At 48.7% G+C, this 27,131-nt stretch overlaps 1 protein-coding gene across 1 annotated transcript in view; it reads left to right on the top strand.

Annotated features, from left to right (window-relative positions):
- LOC119388291 (disintegrin and metalloproteinase domain-containing protein 11) overlaps window positions 1-27,131 on the top strand; it is a 483,088-nt gene that overhangs the window by 13,604 nt on the left and 442,353 nt on the right. Inside the window, exon 4 of the mRNA XM_049413903.1 lies at window positions 1,269-1,348. Coding sequence (XP_049269860.1) covers window positions 1,269-1,348 — 80 coding nt within the window. The remainder of the gene's footprint in view (window positions 1-1,268; window positions 1,349-27,131) is intronic.

Below are 27,131 nucleotides of genomic sequence, written 5' to 3'. Positions count from 1 at the left end.
TTCATGCACCTTCCCGTCTGGCCTACATAAGTCTTGCCGCAGGACAGCGGGAATTCGTAAACAACACCGGTGGCACATTTTGTGTATGAGGGACACCACTGCTCGAGAACTGTTGGAAGCTTTTCATATAAAAGCACAAGGTTTATTATGCATTAGTGACACTTCATTGTTCCTTTCGCAGGCAGACAGCACGTTCTTGCATCGCAGGTTGTGATTAAGATGTTATCCGATCGCTGTGAGCCTGCCCTTTTGCGCATGTCTATACCTATGTATTGCATTGCACAAAACGTTATCTGTTCGATGTATGCCTTGCTTTCCGCGCATGCCTTTGCATATATATATAGCACTGCAGTAAATTTGGAATAAACAGTCGAAAGTTTGCGCTCCTCTTAACCCTTCCCTTGTTGTTTCTTTGCGCGAAATAGCCACAACCGTGGCTTCCGAATGAATGTTGCTGAGTCCATTGTACCGTGCATGGGCTTGGCATGCAGCCCAGTCAAATTGAAGCTAGGGTCGTGACTACAGGGCGCCCAGGTGTTTTAACGTGATAGCATTAGGACAAACGCTCAAGGAAAAGCCTGTCTGTGCCAAAATTAGAAGGAAATAACAATTTTTTAAATCACTTAGTCCAGAAAAGATTGCATAAAATCAGAGTTGGTGGCCAAGTTAGTTTTTTAATTTGGGTCAGTGACAACATTGAACCCTATGGGTAGTGCCGGGGAATGGAGATTTCTTTTTTAGATTGGGAACTTCGTAAAGTCTGGTTTCGTTAGGAGTGAGTGCTTGGTGCATATTTAGTTCGTTCCACACGGTTCTAAAAAAGAAAAAAAAAGCATAATTTTTTGCGTATTATTGTGTTGTAAAAGCAGTGCGTAGTGCTTGTCTCGTCGTTAAACATGGCAGGTACTATAGTTGTGGTTGGCAGCAAGCTTGTTAGTCAGAATGGAATCTGTTGGGATTTTCCGCATAAGTGGCTTGATAACATTATAGGGAAAGGAAATTTCTTTTCAAGGGCTCGTTTTTCTTTGTTAGACACAATATTAATGAGAACTTATGGAACATTATAATATTTCATCAGTTGGGAGGGGATTTCGTATAACTGTAGATGGAGAATAGCCAGTTGTAACAAATGCATTTAGTTCTTGTCACCATGTCTGGGCGGTCGTGGTAGCAATGTACATTCTCAGGTGAGCTTACATTTAGAGGTGAGCCTTGAGATGCTCCTATTTCTGCATGTCAACTAACAGCTTTTCTTTTCCTTCTCCCAGACAAACAAGCATTTTCATCAAACATCATTGCTCATCAAGGCATTTCACTACAAATTTCGCTTGGAACTTGAGCTCAATGAGTAAGTACGGCCACACTTTTTTAAGCAGTTTTTTTTTACTATGACTTTGTTGTTGTTTAGTTTGACTAGGTATGTAGACCAACTGGGCACACAAATTCTCCTAAAGCATAGGACTCTTCTCTTAATATGCAGTTGTCTGCAACATGGAAGCTTCAAAGTGCTTTGAATTATACTCTGACGGTAAAGTTGCTGTTGACACTTAATTAGCACTCATCAGCTTTATGGTAGTGCAGTTCTTAAAAATCAGAATCAAATGAGGCGTAACCTTCATCAATGGACTCTTTGGAAGCACACACAGTCTTATGAGGGGTGCCTCTCTGGTTGTTCTGGTTATGCGCTACATTTAACATGGTTACATTGACGTTACGCAGTTGCTGCTTTGCTGATATCTTTGTTTTGGGTCGAACAATGCACTTGTATGCAAATCTGTTTCTTTTCACTTATCAAGTATGCATGATAACTTATAATGTATATAGATGTCACATGACTGTGACGGTGAAGAAGATGGTAGTCACTCAATTCTAGGCGAAACTTTAGTAAGCAAACTGGTGCCCAGGAAATGAAGTAGACTTGTTGTATAAGCCAGTCACACTCACACTACGACGATAGTGGTGAGCATGGCCGGCAGAGGCTTTTATACATGAGCGATAGAAAATTGCAGCATTATCGCTGGTGCTCATTTTAGCTCCAGAATAAACTCGACTGCTTATTTTTGGGCATGCAATCTTATCAGAACACTCTAAAGCTATTGCGAAATTTCCCAAACATCGCAATACGGCCTGCACCGAGTGGGGGTAACAGTTCTTAATGGGTGAAGCCCATTAAGAATCCACTGAGGGCTTTTGCTGTACATGTACGGCAGAAGCTTCCTGGTACCAAAGGGTTTTTGTTGTACATATACGGCATAGCGTTTATTTTTAAAACGCACGCCTTTTTCGATCAATTCTCTTGCTTGGCCTGTGCTGCCACACTTCGGGAATACGTGGAATTTATTTTATGCGTCGATGTCTCTTCCTTGTACTTTTTTTTTGCTTCCCAAAACGGTGCGCCGGCTATCGCCTGCCCATCCGAGCGCGTTCGCGGTACAACTGGTTTAAAGTGCGCACCTTTTTTGATCATTTCTCTTGCTTTGCATGTGCTGCCATGCTCCGGGAATACGTGGAATTTTTTTCATGTGCCGATGTCTCTCCGTTGTTGCTTTTTTTATGCTTCAAGAAACGGCGCGCCGGCTATCGCTTGTGCAACCGAACGCGCCCGTGCCGCGGTTGGTTTCAAACGCGCGTTTCCTTTGATCATTTCTCTTGCTTGGAATGTGCTGCCGCGCTTCGGGAATACGTGGAATTTTTTTAATGCGCCGATGTCTCTCAGTCTTTCTTTTTTTTTGCTTTCCAAAGCGGCGCAGCGGTTTTCAGTTGTGCATCAGAACGCACGCACGCGGTCCGGCTGGTTTCGGTTTCATCCTTCGGGTGGTTTTTGCTTCATGTGCCCGCAAAGGTGATGGCTGTTTGGTTTCTAATCTCTCAAAGGGTGACTGCTTTTTACTCTGTCGTTTATTGCTCCCTGGGGCGCGATTACACCTGTTTTTGTGAGGCGCTAAATTACACAAACGACGCCGTCGTGATTGCGTTTCCTGTTTTGGGTCTCGGAAAAAGTAACTACGTCTTGTTGGCAATAAGACGAAGGATTACTGTAGCTTTTTCATTCGTTTTGCTTTCCGGACGGGCGCACAACCATAGTTTTTTTTTCGTGCGCTCACTGACGCAGTTCGCTTACGCTATGGAAGCGCGCACTGGTCGCGCTGCTGCCGGTGAGTCGAGCAGCGATTCTTCCGATGCGGACTATTCCCCAAGTGCGGAATCAGAATCTGATTCATTGGATTTCAGTTTGTCAAGCGAGGATTTTCTGACGAGTTCAGACTCCGATGACGATCAAGGAGCGACATCTGAAAAGCGTGCACGGCGAGACAATGCGGACTACGAATAAACCATGTGTATGTAACAATAGAAATGATTTTTTTTGTCACTTTACGGTCACGAAAAAAAATTTTAGACAACTTTTTCTTAAATAGAATCGTTGGAAGAATTTATTTCAGCAATAAAAAAATTACACATTTTTGGACTGGATTTCGTGAAAAAATTCGACCCTCAATGGGTTAAGAAATGGGCATTCTTGGCAATGCCGCCCCTGTTAAGAAAGTATCGTTCTGATGCTGGAAACAGAACACGCAAGTAAAAATACATGCAAATGGAATTAACAAAGTGCTTGAAATAAAGTTACACAGTTTGTGAGTGTGCACAGCAAGGCATGAGGTGCACTATGTGGATGATTTCTGGTCGTGTGTGGTCATGATGCCATTGTTATCGGTGTATTGATGCCTAGGGAAACTATTTTGAAGAATTTAAATAATATCAACCGATCAGATCAATAAATTCTTTTACCAGACCAAGTCTCATTACTTTACGGACAGCAACAATACCTTGGTTTGGGCGAGTTGGTCCATCATTGGAGAAAACTTGAAAAGCGCAAACAACGAAGACGAAACACATACGACAGGACTGGTGCTTAACTTGCAACTGGCGTTTATTGGAAACAAACAACGTGATATACCCGTGCATCAAGCTCACGCATATGCGCGCATCATCCCACAAGAGGTAGCGTGGGTCTATCTTGAAACATGAAATTTGAAAACAAATCTATGGCGTATCAATGTACGTCGAGAGAAAAGCTACTTCATTTTCTTTTAACAGCAAAGATGGGCAGCTGACACACTTATCACCTGCTTTCTTTATCGGGTAAGCCTTGACGATTTCGCGTTCTGTTTTTGAACTACCTTTTTTTTGGAAAAGTGGTGCTGCGAAATAAAGGAGTACAAGCACATTGTTTGCAATGTTCTGCCAAGTGGCTACCGAATCCCTTTCTGACATCGTTATTGTGCTGTCTCGCCCTGTCATTGAAGCACTGACTAGTCTGTCCAATATAGACACGTTCACAGCTCAGAGGAATATGGTACAGTACGTTTGCAGTACACACAGTGTAGACGGTCCTATGATTGGTGTGACATTGCATGCATTTCTTGGTCCTTTGAAGGTTGCAGACAGCTGATAGTCTGCAAGGCACTGAAAAAACTAGATTGATATTATGTCGGTTAGCTATCTTCTTCAAGTTATGAGACACTTTGTGAAGGTATGGAATTGCATGCACCGGTATTTTGTCAAGATGTTTTGTTGCCCGTTCCTTTGGCTCTTTTGGTTTCTTGAGCAATGTCTCGCATACAGATGATACAACGTACACTGTGAAACCTGCCTTCCTTAATCTGTTAACTTGCTTGGACACGCTTGGCTCCATCTGTTGAACGCATGATTTGCGCAAAGCATTAGTAAGATAAGTAGAGGCTATGCCCCTTTTTATTAGCTTGGAGTGGGCACTGTCGAAGGGTAAAACACTTTTCTTTGACCTAGGGTTATAACTACAACAGGCATGACCAGATGATGAAAAAATAATCTGAAGGTCCAGAAACTGGATGGAATTTCCATTGGGCAATTCAAACGTGAACCTCAGCCCTTCAGAAAGGTTGGTGAACAATGGAGACATTTTGTTACCGCATCGTCAAGGCAAAGGCCAGGTGATCTTTTTAGGACTATTAAATAGTCATCGACATACCTAAATATACTGTAGCGAAGCCTTTGAGATGAGTAATGGGTTGCGCTCTCTATAGCCTTCTAGTGGGTCGTCCTCTTTGGCTCTTCCCACTCGCGCTTAGTGGTGTGCGCCGCCGCCGCCGCCTGTTTTTGGTCACGCCGCTCGCGCCGCTGCCGAAGTCGCAAGAGAGATCACGCCGCCGCCGCGCAATAATTGCGGCGTGCCGCCGTTAGTCTTTTCTGTTAATTCAAATGGGGAATCTGGAAATAAAATACAGGACTTCGCCGGAGGAGCTCTTCTCGATGTGTCCATGTAATGAAGAGTCACTTTCAGCGGCCGCTGAATAGCGGGAGCTCGGCGAGAAGTGCGCCTCCTGTTTCCGGTCCGGCAGCGCCATCATGACATCACAAAGCTTTCAAACACTCTCGACACAAATGATAGGGACGGAATGCGCTTCAATGCAACGAACGCAAGCCTCAGAGATCCGATTTTCGGTGCACATGTCTTTGATCGTGTTAGCCATCGATTTAGGTTTAATGCGGCCGCTCGTCTAACGCAGCTGTAAGGTCGGTAGGCATTCCTTGCATCGTTTTCAAACATCTGGGACACATTCATATGCAAATTCAGACTTGAAAAGTTCCTGTTTCTGTGCATTTCGTCCACTCTCTTCTTACGCTAGGAATGTGCTGGGGGGTTCGGTGCGGCGACGTTGTCAAGAGCGAGGTGACATCACGGCTTGCCGCTTTTTCGAATCACTGAATGCGCTCTGCCGAAACGGACTGTGGACATCTACTTTGGATGAACGCATCGAGAATAGCTCCCCAGAAGTTGTGGTATCTTTTTCTTCTCCAGAAATATCACGAGTATTGCCTGACCTTAACGCTGCCGCGTCCTCCAGGCGACGACCCAACTCACTGATTAGCCTATTCTTGGAGTCTTGGACCTAGTACACTGTGCATACATAAATAAAATAGGTAAGTAATATATATATCTCGGTGCGTTAGTACACATTTTCCTTTCATTCTTACTCGAGTAAATCGTTAAATAAATGCAGAAGAGAATGGCAAACTTAGTATATAGGTGAGCTAGTTGGTAGGCATTCATGTTAATAAGACATGACGTGGAAACGCGGACATAAGAAAATGTCGAGAGAGTGAACAGCTATCTCTTACGTAGACCACTACTCGCACTTGGTTGATAGGTATGGCCTCTTACGTGGGAATGCGAAGATAAATATTTGTGTCTACCTTCGATTCCGCTGCTATGTGATTTTTCAGTTGTTAGCGGCGTTTCTGGTGTCTTGACTACTTTCCTGTGTCCGTGTTTGTACGCCCTGTTTTTATAAAGACCCCTAACAGCCTCTGAAAATACAACGAAAAACAAAAACAACGAGCGTGTTATTCTCTCTTGGCGTTTCTTGTGTTTTGGTGCACTTCTACGGACAAACTACGGCAAGTTCTCAACCTTATTTACTAGCATAGCCATTTGGAATTCATTGCCTTTCGAATTGAAATCATCGCATAACATTCATATTTTCACCTCGCGCAGCAAGAAATATTTCGTTCAGGAATTAATCAACTCATCCGAATTGTGTAATTAACTGTTAATAGCTCTCAACATTTCTGTGCTATTTTACTACTTCAATTTGTCTTTGTATAACTGATAACACTGATAATGAAACGTGTTGCATTTGTCACGTAGAGTTGTTCATTAATATTGTTTTTTGTCTTTCCTGTTTCACCACTTGCTTTTGATTATTTTCATGTTATTTTTCAATAGTGAGTATTACCATTATGTTATGTATTGATCGTATTTTTATTGTTAATCAAGCTTATTCATTATTACTCACATGTCCGTATACTATTGCTGTATTTTTTTGTAATTACCCCCTCCATGTAGCCATAGGAGGTCCCCCTGTCAGTTTCTCTGAAACTTTGGGACCTCCTGCTGTAAAACGCTAACCATGTAACTCAACTGAACTATTTAATAAACTTGACTTGACTTGACTTCGTGATGCCAGAACAGTGATTCACGTGACGTCATCAGGGTCCGTACACGAGAAATAACAATTGTGAATTGTCTCCCATACTGTTTTGCTATGCAGCCGCCCACCCGCTCTTGCTTCTCTTGCACGACTATCGTGCGCGATGAACGGATTTCGCTCCATTTTGTGCGTTTGCGACCGCGCAAGCAGAGATAACACACTGTAGCCGGCAAGTGCGAAATCATGATAGGTTCAACACTTAGTGCTGACATTGTACGCGTGCTTTATGAATAAGTGGCGAGGAGATGTCCCCTGTAAGAAGGGTATTGAAGGCGAGAACGAAACCAATAGAAAAGGACCGGATTATATGATTCTTCCAACGGACGCACTCTTTAGAGCGGAGACGATGCAGCTTTCCAGGAAAAAAGGCGAGGCCGCTTCGTCGGTTTTTTGTATATTTTTTTATTGCGCTAGCAATTGTATGGGCACTCAGGACAGGTTTTCACCGTCGCCGTCATGTTCTGTATAATCTCTAAATTGATAACGTCGCTCCGCGCATTTTATGTTCTACCCGCTAGTAAAAGCTCGCGAGCGCTGGCAAGGAACATGGCTAAAGCAGAGATGAAACAAGCTGGCCGTCTCCGTCACACGGAATAACATCAACCCGCGTGCGAGGCCTGCCGTCGATTGCTCCTCAAGCAGAAGGAAACGCCCCGTCCGTCATTTGCTGGCCGAAGGAGTAGGAAGGGATGTCTGGGGAGAGGGACTGCGTAACTTGAGCAGCAACTGCGAACATTCACTATAAGGGCGCGGTCGAGAGTGCTGGCACGCGCGCTGTTTCGGCAGACATCCCCCAGCGAACGGCTCGCAAACCTTCTACGCGCTGTGAGCGCTGTGATCTCACTGCTTCGCGCTCGGACCGCTGATATGACAAACTGATCGAAAACCGCTTCTCTCCCGGGAGCGGCCCTATTGCCATACACCAGCGTTTTGTAGAGTTAAGAGGAACGACGACAAAGTGTGCCTCTTGCACAGCGCTTTGTTTACCGGGTGACAGTTTTTGGTGATTTTTCATGTTCCTCGCGTAGCCATCGGTATTTTATTTGGCTACACTGGAAGTAGACTGGCCTTCAGACCCCCCAGGCATGCCTCCGCCGTCGGCGGGCCCCTCGAGGAAACGGAACAGCGAACTCAGCGAATCCGACAGCGAGTCCACCGAACTGTATTCGGTGAGCAGTGACGATTCTGACGATGAATTCACCGCTGTTTACAGTCGTAAACCAAAACGAAGATCTATGGGTGGTTCACTAGCTTCAACCGCATCTACTGTGAAGCCGAAGGTGGCTTCAACGAACTACACCGTCTTATTTGTGCCTGTTACGCCATCGGACAATCTGAGACACCTGAATCGGCAGACCATCTCGAGGAAACTCGAGTCTCTGGCTCCAAACGAAATCAATGATGTTCGAGTCAACCTCCGCAAGAATGTCTTGGCCATCGACGTTATACTACTAACGGTTGACGTGTTTTTAATAGATATATTGCAAATCCACAGTGATCGAGCTTTTCAATTATATATAAATCAACTATATAAAACAATGAGAACAGCCGCCACGTCAGTTGGAAAAGTGGCAAAAATGATGTGTTCATGCCGCCGGAGTGAGACCGCCGCCTAAGGGCTATTCTATTCACACGAGGGAGAAATCCGCGGAGGACACGGGGGGATTGCGGATCATCACGTGACCGCGACGTTACGACCGCGACGCTACTCCGACAGACTGTCCGACTTCTCTGAAGCGGCAGCTACCACCACTGCCGCCACCACCACCGCCCACTGCATCACAATCGGAGAGCCGGAAAGACGCAGAGGCTTTAGAAAGCGGCGGCGGATGTCGCGTGGCCCTCACTGCCACCACTGCGCACTCCTAAAGAGCCGATGCAGAATGGCCCACAATGTACACCATCGTCCACAGATGATTGCCACGACAAAAACCTACAAGTCCTCGCTGTGGTAAGATCTCTCATGACCACGATGCGCACTCTCCTCAAGGGATTGACAACTCCGTCAGCTCAAAGTTCTGGATTCCTTGGAGCCAGTCCTCGCAAGCCTTTTTTAACGCATATACTTTTAGACAACCGCAGAGGAACCGATGTCAAATATTTCTCTGTTGTGACTGTCTCTGTGTGTGTGCGCGTATTACTTGACCTCTCTTTCCTCCTTGCTCTCTCTATCCTTTTTTTCTCCCCTTCCCCCTCCCCCCGTGTAGGGTAGCAAACCGGGTGCAACCTGGTTAACCTCCCTGCCTTTCCTTTGCTTTTATCTCTCTCTCTTTGTAGAGTTAAGTGAGATCGGAGCAAAAAGAGTTCGCTGCTAGCCCTCGTTCATGTAACATTACGGCGTGTACTTATTGCATTCACTGCTTCGCCCCCCCCCCCCCCGCGCGCCGCGCCGCCGCCGGTCCGATGAACCCCGCGCTGTTCACGTGCCGCCGCCGAAGGTGGAAACACCGGTGCGCCGCCGCCGGGGATTTTGGGTCCGGCGCACATGTCTACTCGCGTTCTGAGCCCGTGTTCTTCCTTGACTGTCGCCATTGAGCATCGTCGCCGACTGCCATCTAATAAACACCTCAACAAATTGGTGGAGAGTGCTGTGCTCCCATTCGATGCCCCGGAAATTAGATCTCGTACCCTACCAACTACTATGCCTCAAGACGCTGCTCAGCAAACGCCTCCTCCAACAACGACCTCCTGCGCCGTGTCCCCCGCATCTGCGACTCTCCTATCTTCACCGGCGCGGATGGGACCGACGTTGAGGACTGGCTTGCGATGTACAAGTGTGTGAGTGTACCCAATAAATGGGACGAGGCAGGCAAACTCAGCAACCTGGTTTTCTACCTCGCGGGTGCGGCGGGCCTGTGGTACAACAACCACGCTACCGATTTCCCCACGTGGTCTGCTTTCAAGACCGCCATCATCGACGTGTTTGGCTGCCCTGCCCTTCGTAAACTGCAAGCCGAACAACGTTTACGTGAACGAGCTCAGCAGACCGGTGAGTCTTTTACGAGCTACATAGAAGACGTCCTGGACTTGTACAAGAAAGCCGACGCAGCCATGCCAGAGTCTGACAAGATCCGCAACGTTATGAAAGGCATCGCCGACGATGCCTTCACTATGCTGCTCGCTAAGAACCCTCGTACTGTGGCCGAGGGGATCACGCTCTGCCAAAGCTACGAGGAGCTGCGCCGGCAGCAGTTCCTGACCCGTCGACCTGCATCACGCGACGCCGATCTCGCTGGCTTGTCGGCAATTTCGGATCAGTCCGCCTTGCTCGCCGAGATCAAGTCATTCGTGCGCGAGGAAATTGCCCGCCAGTTCTCCCTACTGGCCTTCCCTTACCCGCAGCATGTTGAACAGCCATCGACCACGCTGCTGCCTCCCTTACGCCACGCTATTCAGCAGGAAATCGCGGAGGTCATGCCGGAATACCACCAGCCCCCTCCAGCGCCTGCTCCGCTCATTTACGCGCAAGTTGTAGCCAGGTCACCCCCAGCGATCCCTCTGTCTGCCCCACTTACGCCGAAGCCGTCGCCAGACCTCAGGCCTTGGAAGCGAGTGTGCCAGCTGCATTTGCCGACATCATACCTAGGCCACCGATACAGCCCATCATGCAGTCGTATCAGCAGACGCCTCGTCCACCGCGTCCTGCGTCATGGATGGGACCTACCCCGGCGAACCGATGGCGCACTTCTGACAACCGCCTGATCTGCTTCGCGTGCGGTTGTGCCGCTCATGTTGCCCGCTATTGCAATCGCGTGCAGCCGCCTCGTGTCACCTCAACCATCACCAGCCAGTCAAGCCGCCCGTGTTACGATTCACCGTCGCCTATGTCACCGTTGTCTCGCCCAGCTCCATCTACACGCCGTTCGCCATCACCACGATGCCGATCACTGTCACCGATGCGGCCACGTCCGGTCCCACGTGGCCAGGAAAACTAGTCGTCACAGTCCACAAGGCAAGGGCTGCGACGCTATCGAACTGCGAAAGCCCTCAGCGAAGCCCATCGAATGTGTTAGACGTGTTTGGGGATGGTGTTCGCGCATCTGCCCTTATCGACACTGGAGCCGCCGTATCCGTTATTGACGCCAAACTTAGCCGATTACTGCGAAAAGTGACGACACCACTTCCCGGGTTCTCCCTCCGTACAGCCAGCGCCCAAAGTATTCACCCTACAGCGGTCTGCACAGCCCGCGTCATGATTAATGATGCTCTGTACGCCGTCGAATTGATAATAATTCCAGCATGCTCTCACGTCGTCATCCTAGGATGGGATTTTCTCTCCCACCATGACGCTGTGGTTCATTGCGCACCAGCCAGAATAGAGCTCTCACCATTCTCTGATCTGACGCCGGCTGACAGTCCATCGTCTGTGAGCAAGGTACTCGTCAAAGACAACACCAAAGTGCCCGCAAACTCGTCAACGGTGGTGTCCGTCTACTGCGCTAGTATCTCCGACACCGTTGCACTCCTCTCGCCATCTGACTGTGTTTGCACGAGGAAAGGCTTGCTGGTGCCTTTCGCGACCGTGCAAGTCTCTCAGGGCAGTGCGTCAATTTTTGTTATCAACCCATCTCCATACAGTGTTACGTTGGTGCAAGGAGAATGTCTCGGCAGCGTGGAACCCCTCGAAGACGCACAAGTTATGGACGAACCAGATGACACGCACTGCCCCAGTTCCAGTACGCTCAGTGCTGTTACCACGTCTGGTTCATCGCCCGATGACGTATTTGCTTCTTCCATTGCTGACAACCTTACACTGGTCCAGCGTTCCCAGCTTCTAGGCCTCTTGGAAGAATTTCGCGCTTCTTTCGATGTCACTCAAACTTCTCTCTCGGCCGCATGTCAGCCGTTACGCATCGCATCCACACTGGCGCCCAACCGCCACTGCGGCAACGTCCATATCGCGTATCTCCCACAGAACGCCGCGTAATCAACGAGCAAGTTGACGACATGCTTCGACGCAATGTTATTTGACCATCTAACAGCCCCTGGGCGTCTCCTGTCGTTCTTGTTGTGAAGAAGGACGGTTCTGTGCGGTTCTGTGTGGACTACCGACGACTCAACAAGATCACTCGTAAGGACGTGTATCCACTACCGCGAATAGACGACGCAATTGACAGCCTACAAGGAGCAGAATTCTTTTCATCCATCGATTTGCGATCAGGGTACTGGCAGGTACCTATGGCTGATGACGCTCGACCGAAGACCGCCTTTGTCACGCCCGACGGCTTGTACGAATTCAACGTCATGCCGTTTGGGCTGTGTAATGCGCCCGCCACCTTCGAGCGCGTGATGGATACTATTCTGCGCAACCTGAAATGGCACACGTGCTTGTGCTAGCTCGACGACGTCGTCGTTTTTGCTCCAGACTTCTCCACACATCTTCAACGCCTTCGGCATGTGTTGACGCGTTTGAGCAATGCTGGTCTGCAACTGAATCTAAAGAAGTGCCGATTTGCAGCACGGCAGCTGACAATACTCGGCTACGTCGTGTCCAAGGACGGAATTCTCCCCGATCCAGTCAAGCTTCGGGCCGTGACCGAGTTCCTAAAACCTACGTCCGTCAAAGACCTGCACAGTTTTGTAGGACTGTGTTCCTACTTTCGGCGCTTCATTCGAAACTTCGCGACTATCATATCGCCGCTGAGGAAGCTGCTTGGAAGTAACGGGCCCCTCCATTCGTGGTCGTCAGAGTGTGACGACGCTTTCGCAAAGCTCCGTCGTTTGTTGACGTCGCCTCCCATACTACGCCACTACGACCCTACGGCCCCTACAGAGGTACACACAGACGCCAGCGGTGTTGGCCTTGGCCACGGAGAAAGAAGTATTTGAGGAGGAGAATCTCTAGGCCGCAGCAGCGCGCGAGGGCTGCGTGATAGCGTCGCGGTGGAATGCGGCTTACGCCGAAGCACGACAGATGACGCTTTCGGCCTGTTGCCATCTTTTACATGCTCTTCTGTGGACGCGACGCATAAAAATCGTGATGGCGCCTCGTGCAATCTAAAATTTCTAAGATTTCTCTCTGTAACATCAATCGGTAGATATGACAGATATTTTAGCTGCAGTTCCTAATCGATACTGCCAGAATTATAGGCCGTACAGCGCTTGAAACGAACTGCTAGTAGTGGCCCCTGAGCAGACGACGTCTGCCGCCGCATGCACGCGCCCCTCGCTCCTCGCTCGCATGTAGTGCGCGCACATGTGTAGGTGGCCTTGGGAAGGAAAGTTCCCTCCGCGATTTGCTGTTTTTTTTTATCTTTAGCGCTCTCAGTGGCTTGCGCGCGCTGCGCCGGCTCCTCGATGTTTGCGCGCGCTTTTCACGCCACGACAAAGGAGAGTGCTTTGCAGATTTCGACCAGTGCTTCTTCAAGCTGGGGCGGAAATGTTTCGTGCCGAACTGCAGCAGTGGGTACGCGTCCTGGAAGGAGAAGGTAATTACCTTCAAAGTTCCTAGTGACCCAGTGAGGCTTGAAGCGCGGGCTCGCGCCATACCAAGAAAAGACCGACAACTGACGCCTCGTGACTATGTTTGTGAGAAGCACCTCTCGCACAGTGACATAGACGTGCGGCGCTATTATGGCGAGCTTGGTGCCGAAGTTCTCCCTGACAAACCGAAATGGCCAGTGTTGTTACGAGACGCCATGCCTTCAATCTTTCCGCGTTGTCCCAGCTACTTGTCTGCTGTTCTGAAAAAAAGACGTGAAATTTCTACTACCTGGGGTTTTGCAACGTGCACCTAAATGTAAGCACACGGGTCTAGCATTTCGCCTCCATCTAAATGCAGCCGCCGCAGCAACCTAAATCTGAATTGATGGCATATAGGGTAAGTCCCATCATTCGTTGAAATAAATTATACCTAACTCATTGAGTTCACGTTATAAAAAGTTATATATTTCGTGTTGCACAAAATATATCACGCTGGTAATTTTCCTGTATGTGACGCCATTTTCTCGTTAATTTACTGAAAAAACTTGGAGTGCAACTTGGAGTGCAAACTTGGAGTGCAAAAACTTGGAGAACGCAATAGCGTAATCGGGCTCCGTGCGCATCGCCTTCTCAATTGCTAGCCTCACCGACGCCGACACCGGTATTTCTGCGAAATGAGGTCTTTAACGCAGTCCCGTTATAATTTGGAGCCGGCGAGGACGCACAAAAGCACATCCATTCGGGCGTGAAGCGCGAACGGCGAATCGGCGACAAATGGCCTTGAACCGACGAGCTTCATCGGAGAGCTCGGTGAGAGGGACGCACGCATTTTTCCTTCTCCGCTAGCGGACTCTCACGACAGAGGGCACGTGAGCGCTGTGCCCGATGCCGTGACTTTATTAGGACGCCTGAGCAAGCGCAGTTTCGCCTCCTCAAGAATTCTTGCTCCGTGGCCTTGGCGCGGTTCTTGCGCAGTGCAAACCAGGGTTCCCTGAATATGTCGTGGCATATGCAAGTACATGCACAAAGTCTCGCACCGTCTCAAAAAGGCAGCACTGAAGTGTGGCGTTTCAGTAGTTTTTACTGCGCCTAAAAAACTCTCCAGGATGTGCCGCATCGTGAATGCTGCGGAGGGTGTTCGCGCCTGTGCAGAAAAGCATGCCATGCTGTTCGTAGAATGCTCTGTTGCAGTGGTTTACATGATTCCACTGTCATGCGGTAAGGTCTACATTGGTCAGACGGGTTGTTGCTTAAACGACCGTTTGAGGGAACACCGTGCAGCTGTCAGTGCAGTAGCTGCTGCCGGACATCTCGCGGACCATTGCCGAAGATGTATGTGCACAGCACAGTTTAACTGCACCCGTGTGCTCAGGCGGTTGAGAGGGCAAGCAGACAGAGAAATTTTCGAGGCCTTTTGCATAAGAAAAGCAGGTGATTGGTGTGTGAGTGCACTGTCGCTGGCTCTCAGCAATAAAGAATGAATATTCTTAGAAAGAAATCTGCGCATGGAACCGTTTGGCTAGGTGTGGAACGTGTGGGTTGTGTAGGCATGGGACGTGTTAAAATTAGTGACGTTTTTTTGGGGGCGTGCTTGAGTGATTTCTTGCGTGTTGCGCATGCTCCTGCGCAGCTTGTGGTTTCCTGTTTTTTCTGTCAATAAACGCTCAGTTGAAGTTTGCGCTCCGTCCTGTCTGTCGTCTCTACCTTGTCTGTGGTTTTTATTGCGCTATTCAGTCATGTCTGCAGTTAATATGCAAGTCGTATGCTTACGAAAGCCGAGACCAATTACACCGTCACCGAAAAGGAATGCCTGGCGATCATATGGGCCCTTACGAAGTGTCGACCCTATTTGTATGGTCGCCCATTTGATGTCATCACCGACCATCATGCACTATGCTGGTTGTCGTCATTGAAGGATCCCTCAGGCCACCTCGCCTGCTGGGCACTTCGCCTACAGGACTATGGTATCCGCGGGCTGTACCGCAACGGACGCCAGCATACTGACGCCGACGCCCTGTCGCGCTCCCCCTTGCCTGACGACAATGCCCCCTGCTTGTCACGTAACATTGTTGTTTCGTCCATCGACGTTCACACCATCACTACCGAACCGCGCAAGGATAAATGGATCGCCTCGCTGATAGACTTGCTCACTGATCCGTTGGCAACACCAACCACTCACGCGTTGCGTCGTCAATTCCACCATTTCGCCATTCGTGACGACCTACTGCACCGACGCAATTACAACGCCGATAGCCGCCAGTGGCTACTTGTGATACCCCGCAGTCTGCATTCTGAAATATGCGAGTCCTTCCACTCTGACCCGCAATGCGCGCACTCTGGGGTATCTAAAACTTACCACCGCATTCGACAACGGTACTTCTGGCGAGGGATGTACCGCTACGTGCAGAAGTTCGTTCGCTCCTGCCTCGATTGCCACCGCCGAAAACCTTCAACGCACGTGTCACCTGCCGGTCTACAACCATTACCTTGCCCTAACCGTCCGTTCGGGTGCATGGGCATCGACTTGTACGGACTACTTCCTCTGACATCGGCTGGTAACCACTAGGCCGTCGTCGCTGTTGACCATCTAACGCGATACGCCGAAACCGCCGCCCTCCCAGCGGCTACAGCACGCGATGTTGCCTCCTTCCTGCTACACCGATTCATGCTGCGTCACGGTCCACCCCAGGATCTTCTCAATGATCGAGGCCGTGTCTTGTTGGAAGTCGTCGAAGCCATTCTCAAAGAGTGCCATGCTGTTCACCGCAAAACTACTGCTTACCACCCGCAGACGAATGGCCTAACCGAACGCTTTAACCGCATGCTCAGCGACATGCTCTCAATGTACGTCGCTGCCAATCACACAAATTGGGATGCCATTCTGCCCTTCGTCACATACGCCTATAATACCGCCCCTCAAAGCACAACTGGTTTTTCACCCTTCTTCTTATTCTACGGAAGGCACCCGTCGCACGCCATCGATACGATGCTCCCATACAAGCCGGATTCAACTGAGTGTGCGCCGATTTCTGACACAGCCAGGCTTGCGGAAGAGTGTCGCGAGCTTGCCAAGACTTTTACAACGCAGGAACAAGAGCAGCAGAAGAGCATTCGCGGTGGCACCGCCACTTCTGAGTCCACGTTCCTCCCTGGAGCGCTCGTATGGCTCTCGGTCCCTACCATTGCAACTGGCCTCTCTTCAAAACTACTGCCGAAATACGAAGGCCCCTATCGGGTCGTCGAGCGCACATCCCCGGTCAACTACGTGATCGAACCCATCGAACCATCTTCGGACATGTGCCGTCGAGGGCGCAGCATAGTCAACGTAGAGCGCCTCCAGGCCTACTATGACCCACTCATAGTGACGAGCTGTTGAGTCGCCGGACGGCTCCCTTTTCGTACCCGGGGTAATTGTAGCGAAGCCTTTGAGATGAGTAATAGGTTGCGCTCTCTATTGCCTTCTAGTGGGTCGTCCTCTTTGGCTCTTCCCGCTCGCGCTCTGAGCCCGTGTTCTTCCTTGACTGTCGCCATTGTGCATCGTCGCCGACTGCCGTCTAATAAACACCTCAACAATACGAATGATTGGCATTCCGGTTAGTTTCGCATTTATACGTTTGTCAAGGGATGCCAAAAAAATGTCGCATAATATGGGGGCTATTGATCAGCCAATACAGATGCCTGGGCTTTGAATAAAGTAAGAGCCACTATGAATGATGGCTGTCGAATGTAGGTAGAATTCTAGCAAAGTTAAAAAATTGTCAGAGTGCATGCACACGGAATTCTGGAAGGCAAGTTCACCTATTTCATTGATTTTTTTCACGAACTGCACGCAAGATACCTTCTTGCGTCACATAATAGTACAAGTCCTCAATGTCTAGAGAGAAACCGATTGCAGCAGCTCCAAGCTCTACGACAATGTCATCTGAGCACCTCACAAAGAAGGGATCGTCGATTGGAAGCCGCTTTAAGTCTCCTTGCAGGAGCTTCCCCAGTTGGAGCTGCCATGAATTTTTTTCGGACACGATTATACGAAGGGGATAGTGAGGCTTGTGCGTCTTGCACGTGAAGAAGACTTCCAGGAAATCGTTTTCAGCAGATTTCACCCGTTTTCATGGAGAATCTAGTTGTAATTTTTCGTCTTTTTCCTCTGAGTTGTGGACGTGTCTATATTGGGGAGACTAGTCAGTGCTTCAATGACAGAGCGAGACAGAACAATAACGATGTCAGAAAGGGATTTGGTAGCCACTTGGCAGAACATTGCAAACAATGTGCTTGTACTCCTTTATTTCGCAACACCACTTTCCTAAAAAAAAGGCAGTTCAAAAACAGAACGCGAAATCGTCGAGGCTTACTTGATAAAGAAAGCAGGTGATAAGTGTGTCAGCTGCCCATCTTTGCTGTTAAAAGAAAATGAAGTAGCTTTGCTCTTGACGTACATTGATACGCCATAAATTTGTTTTCAAATTTCATGTTTCAAGATAGACCCACGCTATCTCTTGTGGGATGATGTGCGCATATGCGTGTGTTTGATGCACGGGCACATCACGTTGTTCGTTTACAATAAACGCCAGTTGCAAGTTAAGCGCCAGTCCTGTTGTATGTGTTTCGTCTTCGTCGTTTGCGCTTTTCAATTCTTCTCTAATTTACGGACAGACTTCGTAGAATTGCTTGAGAAAGTTCTGCTATAAACGCTGGCCCTCTGTTGGTCATGAGGACCTCTGGTGCACCATGTTGTAGCAGGATGCTCTCGATGAAGAACTTCGCCACTTTGACTGCACTGCCACGGGGTAGGTGACATACTGGGTGAGGCAGTCCATGGCTACGATGATCCATCTTTTGCCACATGTTAATAATAATAATATCTGGGGTTTTACATCCCAAAACCAAGATATGATTATGAGAGACGCCGTAGTGGAGGGCTCCGGAAATTTCGACCATCTGGTGTTCTTTAACGTGCACCTAAATCTAAGTACACGGGCCTCTACCATTTCGCCTCCATCGAAATGCGACCGCTGCGGCCGGGATCGAACCCGCGACCTTCGGGTCAGCAGCCGAGCACCGTAACCGCTATACCACCGCGGCGGACTTTTGCCACATGTTAATGTTGGGAGCAGCCCCAATAAATCCATCCTGATTTCCTATAATGGCTGGCACGGTGATTCCGCTGGCTGTAGCAATCCCGCTGGCCTTATTGGTGATGTCTTGTGTTGCTGGCAATCTCGGCATGTCTTGATGTACCTAATAAGTGACTTTGGTGGTCAGGCGTGGTCAGTAATACTTCTGTTACAAGCTGCCACTCTAGCGTTGCCAGCGCGAAGTCGGTGACGGGAATGACAGCAGATTAGGTCATTCCGTATGCAAGCAGACACAGCGAAGAGATCAGAGGTGTAGAAAACAAAGCAGCAGCTTTTATTCTAGTGGTATGGCAGCACAAGGAATCTAGTACAACACTTGAAACAAACAAACACATGTAAAATTGATCGAGCAACTAACATGGGAGAACTATACAAACTTAGCGCCGTGGTCCCGGACGTATGAAGCTTGACAAATTTTCTTGGCTGTGCATGCACCTGAAACTGGGTAAAAGCTGCTGCTACGGGCTCTTCTTTTACCTCTTCCATCGGGACAGGTTTTTCGGGATCATCAGGAGGTCTTGCACCATCGACATTGCCCAGAATTAGGTCATACAGTGGATCTTGCAGGCGTAGTGCTTTAAGGTGACCAGTAAAGTACGGGGTGTCAACCTCAATCCATGCTTCAGGCAGCATGCTCGCTGTTCCGTCGACTAAGTAGACGAGTTTGCTCTTACCCGTCAGCTTGTCTTCCTTCACCAACTTCCTCGGCACGATTACTGTGTTGCACCTTGCTCCCGCAAAATTGAGACATCTGTGCCTTGGAGGGTCCCTGTGACAACTGGTAGGTTCTCAGCCAGAGCTTTTGGCTGTACCACCTTTATGGCGTTGACAATGGGGACTTTCTCACCATTCCGAAGCTCGATATATCTGTCGCGTATGGAATCCTCATGGGCTTCCCTTAGGGTGTAGATGCAAGACACCTGGAGTGCGTTGTTAAATGCTGACTGGCGAGCATATGCCCTGTGTCGGCCACGAGCGCGGAGCTACCAAGCAGGCGCGCGCGCACCCGAGAAGCTCGTTGTAAGAGGCAGCGCAATGAGAGCTCGTTTTCGCGTCCTCAGACCGATTGCATTCGAAATAGCAACACCTCTCGGGTGACTTGAACGCACGTGCACTGGAGCTTCGCTATTCTGTCCGCTCTGTGTTCGCATCGCAGCTAGGCGCTGATAACACAACGGAGACGAAAGCAAGATGAAAACTATGAGGGAGCTATGAGCACTCGCTACACGCACGCTGCTGCCAGAGAAACTGCGCTGCGCCAGTTGCGATCAGTGGAAAGCATGAACGTAGCGCTCCAGTGGCAAAGCAAAATATGGACTGTCAAAGGAAAGAAAAGCAACACTATCGGTAACCGGATGCGCTTGCCTATCTTAGATGTCGGCAGCAGATGGCCTCAACTGGCCACGCGTTCGGTCCGCCGTTCACACTTCATTCAACGCCAATAGTGCTTGTGCTTTGCTCTTACTCTACTCCTCATGGCGAGAAAGTATAGCTCTGAATGAGTGTATTGTGGAGACTACCTTTCGAAGCACAAGAAGCTTAATTATTGCAAAAAAGCCAAAATTTCGCAGAGTTACCGACCTAAACATCAATGCTTTGAAGGAACGTTTAACACCCGAAAGATCAGTGACTGTCAGTGTGACGGACTAAGTGTGCTACACGTGCTTTTGCTACGACTGCAATGAAAGATCTTGACGGAACGCGCAGTTGAACGATGACATTCTTATGCCCCCTGAAAAAGAAATCGACGTCATTAACCAGATCACTGCGGCTACCGGCGTGTCCTCTTTGAAACCTCCTTGCACAGTTAGAAGTCGGTTCAGGCAAGCCTGCATCAAGAGAAAACAAACTGAGGTGCAGAAGGTGGCAGCCGAAAATGTTCGCTGCAAGATACGGCGGGCGTAAAGTTAAGGTGATGCATCGGAAAATTCAGCTGAAGGAAAGTGCTGGTTCTGAGCGCTTTGGACCGAGAGCTTTCGGCAAGTTCATGCAGCAGTGACGGGACCCCGGGAATGCTCTCAACTCCTCACTCTCTTGCCATCCACACTAGCGAAAAATAAGATTAAGAAGCTTATTTCTTAAGCATGGAAGCATCGGATCTTCAGACCTGCATGGTGCGCTGAGCCTTGCCTAAGGGTCTCATTGGAGGGGCCGTAACTATTAGTGCAACGAAGTTATGCAATATGTTTTCAATGATTGTGAAAGCTGATGTGGAAGAGGATAAATAGACATAGTTTAAGAAATATAAAATAAAAAATGGTTTCTTTTTTTAATTGTCGTCAGAAGTTTGCATTGTTCGATGTTTCCTTGAACTTAGCCCGATCGTATCTCCTTACTGAAAAGTTATATAAATATAAGATTCAGCAGTTTGGTAGATAAGTATGCGAAGAACGTAATGCGGAATTTTTGTCACTCTGCTACAACGATTTTTTGAGATAAAGACCTTCAAAGTAAAGAAAATCATATTTCCTGGGCCAATTTTGAAGTTTTTTATAAAAACACCTACACTACACATGAAAACTAAAAATACCGGAGCAGAAGCAAGAACATGCATATGTTTAGTTAAAGAAATTTGAGCTACCTAACTTTAATAGATTTTGTGCAATTCATAATGAAAGTTGGCCAAAACAGCAGAGCGGATGAGCGCCCCACTCCACCTCTTCGTCATTATTGATTTTCTGTGCTTCGAAAAAATTTTTGGCGGCAGAACAAATTGCGGATCTCTTCTTTCCACTCATAAAGCAATAATATATAAAATTTTGAAATAAATTTAAGAGGTCGACCAGCCATCGTTTGTTCGATCTTACATAGAATCACCCAGGCATATAAATGCATCTAAGTCGTCCCTTCCTTCATCATGGATGACGAGCAACCTACCTGTGTAGATTCTCAAACTCTGCTCCTCCCAGACATCGAGGTGCTCACTGCTAGATCGGCTCACACTGCTACTCTCATTGAGAGGAATCTTTAATTGCAGTAACTCCACTTCCCATTCTCCGGGTTCCCTTGCTGCTACCCTTCTTTCTCTTTTTCTTCCCGCTCTCTCTTCTTTTCTTCCTGGGCCAGTGCCCGCTCTTCTCCAACCTGTTCCTGCGGCTCTTTAACACATTCTCTCAGTTCGGTGTTCTCGAGGCCTTTTCAAAATTCATTCCCTCAGTACTGCAAACTGGCGCCTGGTTGAACTGTCATTCAACCAGGCGCCACAGCTTCGACTGCACTGATCTATCGCCACGCTGTCCGCACAGTTCTCATTCACCCTTCACTGTTTTACTTTTGTACAGAACGTCCTGTCACGGATACCAGTTTTGTTACAAGCTGTCACTCTAGCGTTGCCAGCGTGAAGTTGGCGATGGGAATGATAGCAGGTTAGGTCATTGTGTAAGCAAGCAGACATAGCGAAGAGATTAGAGAAATGTGTGGAAAAACAAGACAACAGCTTTTAATCTGGTGGTATGGCAGCACAAGGAATCTAGTACAACACTTAAAACAAACTAACAAACACATATAAAATCGATCGAGCAGCTAACAAGAGAGAAGTGTATAAACTTGACAAACAATAAAGGAACTTAACATAGGCAGTACATCTAGGTCAGTAGTTCTCCAATGGGGTTCCGCAGAAACCAAGGTAGTCCGTAGAGACCCCCCCAACCTTTCTGTCTCTCACTGCAAGGGGTCCCTCACCTACTCCAACCGTGCACAAGGGTCCCCGAAAATTGATGGCTGAGAAACACTGATCTAGGTTAACAGCGGATAATAGCTACAGATAGAAAGTTCGAAGGTATAAACAGATGAAGGCATACATGAGATGACCGGACGCGTTGAGTCCCTGACAATCGGATGTGAGAAGTCACAGAGTTTCGGCACGACTACTATGTTGGTGGAGTTGCAGTGCTGGTGTTTCTGGGAGGCTAGTGCTTGAAGGTGATCTCAGGCAGGTTGAGTGTCATGAGTAAGAGCCCTTCAGAAGAAGAAAAACGACGACAAAACTTTCGAAATGTTCGAAACGGCCAGAGCACGCGCACCATACCGTAAAGAAGCCAGAGGCAAGTGATTCCAGCCGTGATCAGGATGCAAGCAACGACGCACTGGCATTGTCTGCGTGGGCTGAGCAGGAGAAGGTTGTCTTGCCAGCAAGCGCACTGGCGACGGGAGCGGCAGGAGTTCGACTCAGCAGCCTGTGACGCGGGCGTCCCGAGAGGTGGCCGGAGACCTCGACCTGGTTCGAGTGAGGCTGCTCGGGATGCAGCAATCGCGCACAGCCATCACCGACGTTCCTGGTGCAAGCCGCCAAATACAGTCCCCAGCACGCGGATGTCGTAGTATTGCAGGCGAAGTGCCCAGAGGGCGAGACGGCTTCAATGATGACAGCAGTATAGTGCATGATGGTCGGTGATGACATCAAATGGGCGACCATACACTTTGTATTTCTTGAGTGCCGTGCGTGTATTGATAAACGTTCCGATGCCTACGTTGCAGACGTTAATTACACGTCTCAACTAGACGAACGGCTAAGTTTAGGTGGCCAGCCGATACAGAGCCACACTAAAATCTTCCAGAAGGGATACTTGTTGATCTGCTTCTACACCATGTTGGACAAGCAACTAGACTGCTTAGCAGGGTGATATCCTGCACTAGGCAGGCACCACTGTGGCACCCGCGTCCACTGCATTTCATTCTTCTTCCCTACCATCCACGCAACCGGGCGTCAAAAGACACACTTCTTGATAGCTGCCGGTGGCATGCATGAGATACTAAAGGGACGATCTAGCCAGCCGCTAAAGACCATGCGACGAGAAAAACACTCCCAGGAACTGGGCCGAAGCTTCGTAGTCGGTGAGCATGCGAACATAAAACCAATCAAATGTTGGAAGCGTACGCTGAACGCAGCAAGGCGCTAACTCCCAAGGCGTAGAACCAAAGTGTAACTTCGCAACCGTTACGTTGGTGCCCACGACCATTCATGCGCAGCAGGAGTCCACTGCGCGGGATTTCGGTGGTTCTTCACTTTATTTCTGCGGCCTCTAGCACTGTGACTGATTCCTCTGTCCCATACACGTCGAACACTAGGTTCACAACGATGATTCGTGCCGTTAGAAGACTCCGCGGAACCACGCCCAGGCGCTTCGACTACGGTAAGTCGGCTCCTCCACTTTTCCCTATGCCAACAAGTTCACAGCAACGCGTAGTAGAACCGCCTGAATACGCAGCCACACACGCATACAAAAAAAGCTACTTTCGAGTTGGCCAAACAAAAATGTCAACGAGGTGAAAAAATAGCATACCCTTTACTGGCAGCGGTCTTCAATAGGGTTCAGTGATCCCCGAATGTCAATTAAAAGTTATCCAAGGTGTGTACACTCCAGAATGGCCCTTGATTGCTATCAGACTGGCTCAGACAAAAAGAGAAATCTGCCGTTCTTTCCGGACGTGGTTGTTTTCGGCATCACGCGCTTCCCTGTGCCCCCGGTGGGCGCCTTAAAGTGAGAACCACGATGCAGTATAGTCAAGTGACAGGAGAGTATTAGATTCTTGCGTCTCGCGTGGTCACCAATGCGCCTGTTCTGCATGATGTGCTGCGTGTGTGCGCTTGTTCGATGCTGAGGAATGTTTACAGAAGGAATGCCGTTCCCTCTGCTGTTCTTATGTAAACGTAACGAGTTACTGTCAGTTCCACCAATCCTCAATGGAACACTGGCGTTCCAAATGCGTTCCAAAAAGGAACTAGTTCCTGGAACGTCATTCCTTGGAATGCCGTTCCATACAACACTGGCGTCCGTTAATCAGTGTGACACCGGGTTGCAAAAATGGCACTCCGTGACAACTTCTCTTCCATTCTTGCAAGTGTACGCAAAAGCCTGACGGGCCAGTAGTAGGATCGTCATGCAATGCTTACAGCACTTCTGGTCATAAAGATAAAGGCACAACTACTAGGTACTGGTGCAGAGTGGCGAGTTCTTTTTTACGAGGATACAGCCTTGCAAGGAATATGAAGAAAGTCCCCGATAAAATACCTTCGGAACAAAGTCAGTCTTGCCCTCCAGGTGTTCTGCAAGACTGCTCAGCTCAGGATCTGCTCGTTATGCGGTGAAGTCATCAGCCCTTATCATTCCCAAAGAAGTGTCATCGTTGAGGTCGTCATGCAGCGGTGGTTCCATGGGGGCATGGGACAAGCAGTCCGCATTGGATTGCTTTTGTCCGGACTTGTACACCATAGAGACGTCCAAGTCTTGAAGTCGGTGACTCCACCTTCAAGTTTCTAGCCAAAACAAGGTGCGGTCGCTCAGAACATTGAGAGGCCTGCCGTATAGGTAGGGGTAAAATTTTGACGTTATCCAAATATTTACAGGGCATTTTTTTTCCGGTAGGGAAATTTTCCGGCAGGGCATTTTTTTCCCGGTAGCTTTCCATAGCAACCGGCTAGCGTAAGCCACAATCCTTTCTTGTTTGTGTTCTCTTTACAAGCACAGCACCGAGACCTATGCTGCTTGCATCGATATGCATTTCCATGTTGATGTCTTCGTCTATGTGTGCAAGAATCGGCGGTGATTGCATGTGTCAGTTCAGTTCTTGAAAAGCTTCATGCTGCGGCGTTTCCCACTTCAAGTAGACGTCTGATTTAGGAAGATAGTTTTGAGACTCGGCGATGGGGGAAAAGTTCTTTACAAAGTGCTTGTAATAATATTGCATCCCTATTTGTGTCTAGCTCTGAGCTGGTGATGACAACAAAAAAGACTGATCCACTTGACAGGTGCAGCACGAAAACAGAGGTAGAAGACATTTTTGATGCCCTCGGTTTGAGTGCGACACATTGTATTTCTTCTTGCAATAAAGCTCCTGTTCTTCGTAAACCATCGCAGTATGCACACAAACAGAGAAATCTGCATACTGCCTTCTTGTTGGCAGGATGGGAGCCATCTTCTGTGGGTCAGGGTGAATTCCAGACCTGCTGATGACATGCCACAGGAACAGCAGCTCGCCGTAAACAAAACTTTTCTGGCTTCAGTGTAAGTCCACATGACATGATTGCTGGAAGTACAGTTCTAAGGCATATGAGGTGTCCCTCAGAGCTTGAGGTGAAGACGATGACTTCAGGCAAGTAAACAAGACAAGTTAGCCACTTCAAGCCAGCCAGCACAGTGTCCATCATGCATTGGAGCATCCCTAGTGCTGAGCAAAGACCAAATAACATGACCTTGAGCTCGAACAAACCGTCCGGTGCTATAGGCCTAGTGCGCTGCAGCTTTGAATCGAACAGGTAGCGCCACCAGACGCCCGCGGCGGAAAAGTTGGGATTGTCGTTTGTTGCTCCTGGGTGCGCAGTCACGGTAGAAACGCATGTCTCCTCGCCGATAGGACGGAAAGACGTCGCAGTAGTACGGTACTTTTTTGTACTTCTGCGTGCATGGCTGTCACAGCAGCTGTAGGAACACCATTCGGAAGCAACTAGCTTTAAAATTCTGCCAGTTACCACAGAAGTCGGACGAAAATGAAAGACAACTCTGGACCGCAGCTATGCAATGCGTAAGCAACACCTCGAATTCCACCCAAAAGTGTCCTCACTCTCTTGCGCTTTCTCTTATGCCTTTTGTTATTTATTTTAAATGTATACACAAACTTAAACGTCACAACAAAGTAGGAAGATAGCAGGCTGGCGATGGCCCCCTTCGGGCAATGTGCCTGCCTGCGTCTTCTCACATGCGATTTCTTGCCAGCCAGAACGGCGAGCAGGGGTAGCCGGTGCGGAATCAGACACGCATTTGCAGCATCCTCTTCGTTGGGAACGAAAAGAGTTCGATATGGCTCAGCAAATGTCGAGCATTTAAAAATCAAAAGCTCACCACCACTCGTACGTCGTAGTCCATGGTTTTCAAATGCACTGTGCATTTCCCAATAATTTCGGAAGATTCCATTGCACACACCAATTCTTCTTTCAGACCAAACACTGACCACTCGCATGCAACTTCGTTCCAAGCTACGAGCAACTCCTTTTGAGGCACATGTTACTGCAATTTCAGTCCCGCGGAAACCGCAGAACAACACACGATCTTCGCTTCTTGTCTTCACGTTCACACGCGGGCTGGCAGCCTTGGCCGGCAATGTGCTTTCCTAGCAGACGACAGCGAGTGACGAACTGATGGGCGCTTGCAGTCTGACTGTCTGGAAAGTGTGTGTGTGCGCGCCTGCGTGTGTTGTGAGTGTGTTTGTGTGTAGGAGGTGTGGGGGGGGGGGGGGGGGGGGGGGGAGTGCTACTGTTCCCCGCGTGGTGTCCAAGGGACGGAACGGAACTTGTTTTCGGCGCAAGCAGCTGTATTTTCTCTGCTTTTTTTTTTCTGTTTTCAGTGAAAAGGACTGAAGGGGTTCTGTCTTTCTAAATGGCTTGAGGCGAAAAGAGGACGAAGTTTTGTTGAATGCTTAGGTTACCAAGAGTCGCTGCATCCTGGTTTTTTGGCCACAGCTTTAAACAGCTGTTGTTTGAGAGCTTTTTCAGACAGGAAGAAAAACATAAATAAATATAAGTTAGCACAGCGTATTTATGCACGCA

Source organism: Rhipicephalus sanguineus, chromosome 3 (genome assembly GCF_013339695.2).
Source record: "Rhipicephalus sanguineus isolate Rsan-2018 chromosome 3, BIME_Rsan_1.4, whole genome shotgun sequence".
Classification (NCBI taxonomy): domain Eukaryota; kingdom Metazoa; phylum Arthropoda; class Arachnida; order Ixodida; family Ixodidae; genus Rhipicephalus; species Rhipicephalus sanguineus.
Note: the sequence above shows the minus strand (reverse complement) of the source record. Positions and strands in the feature narration are given on the sequence as shown.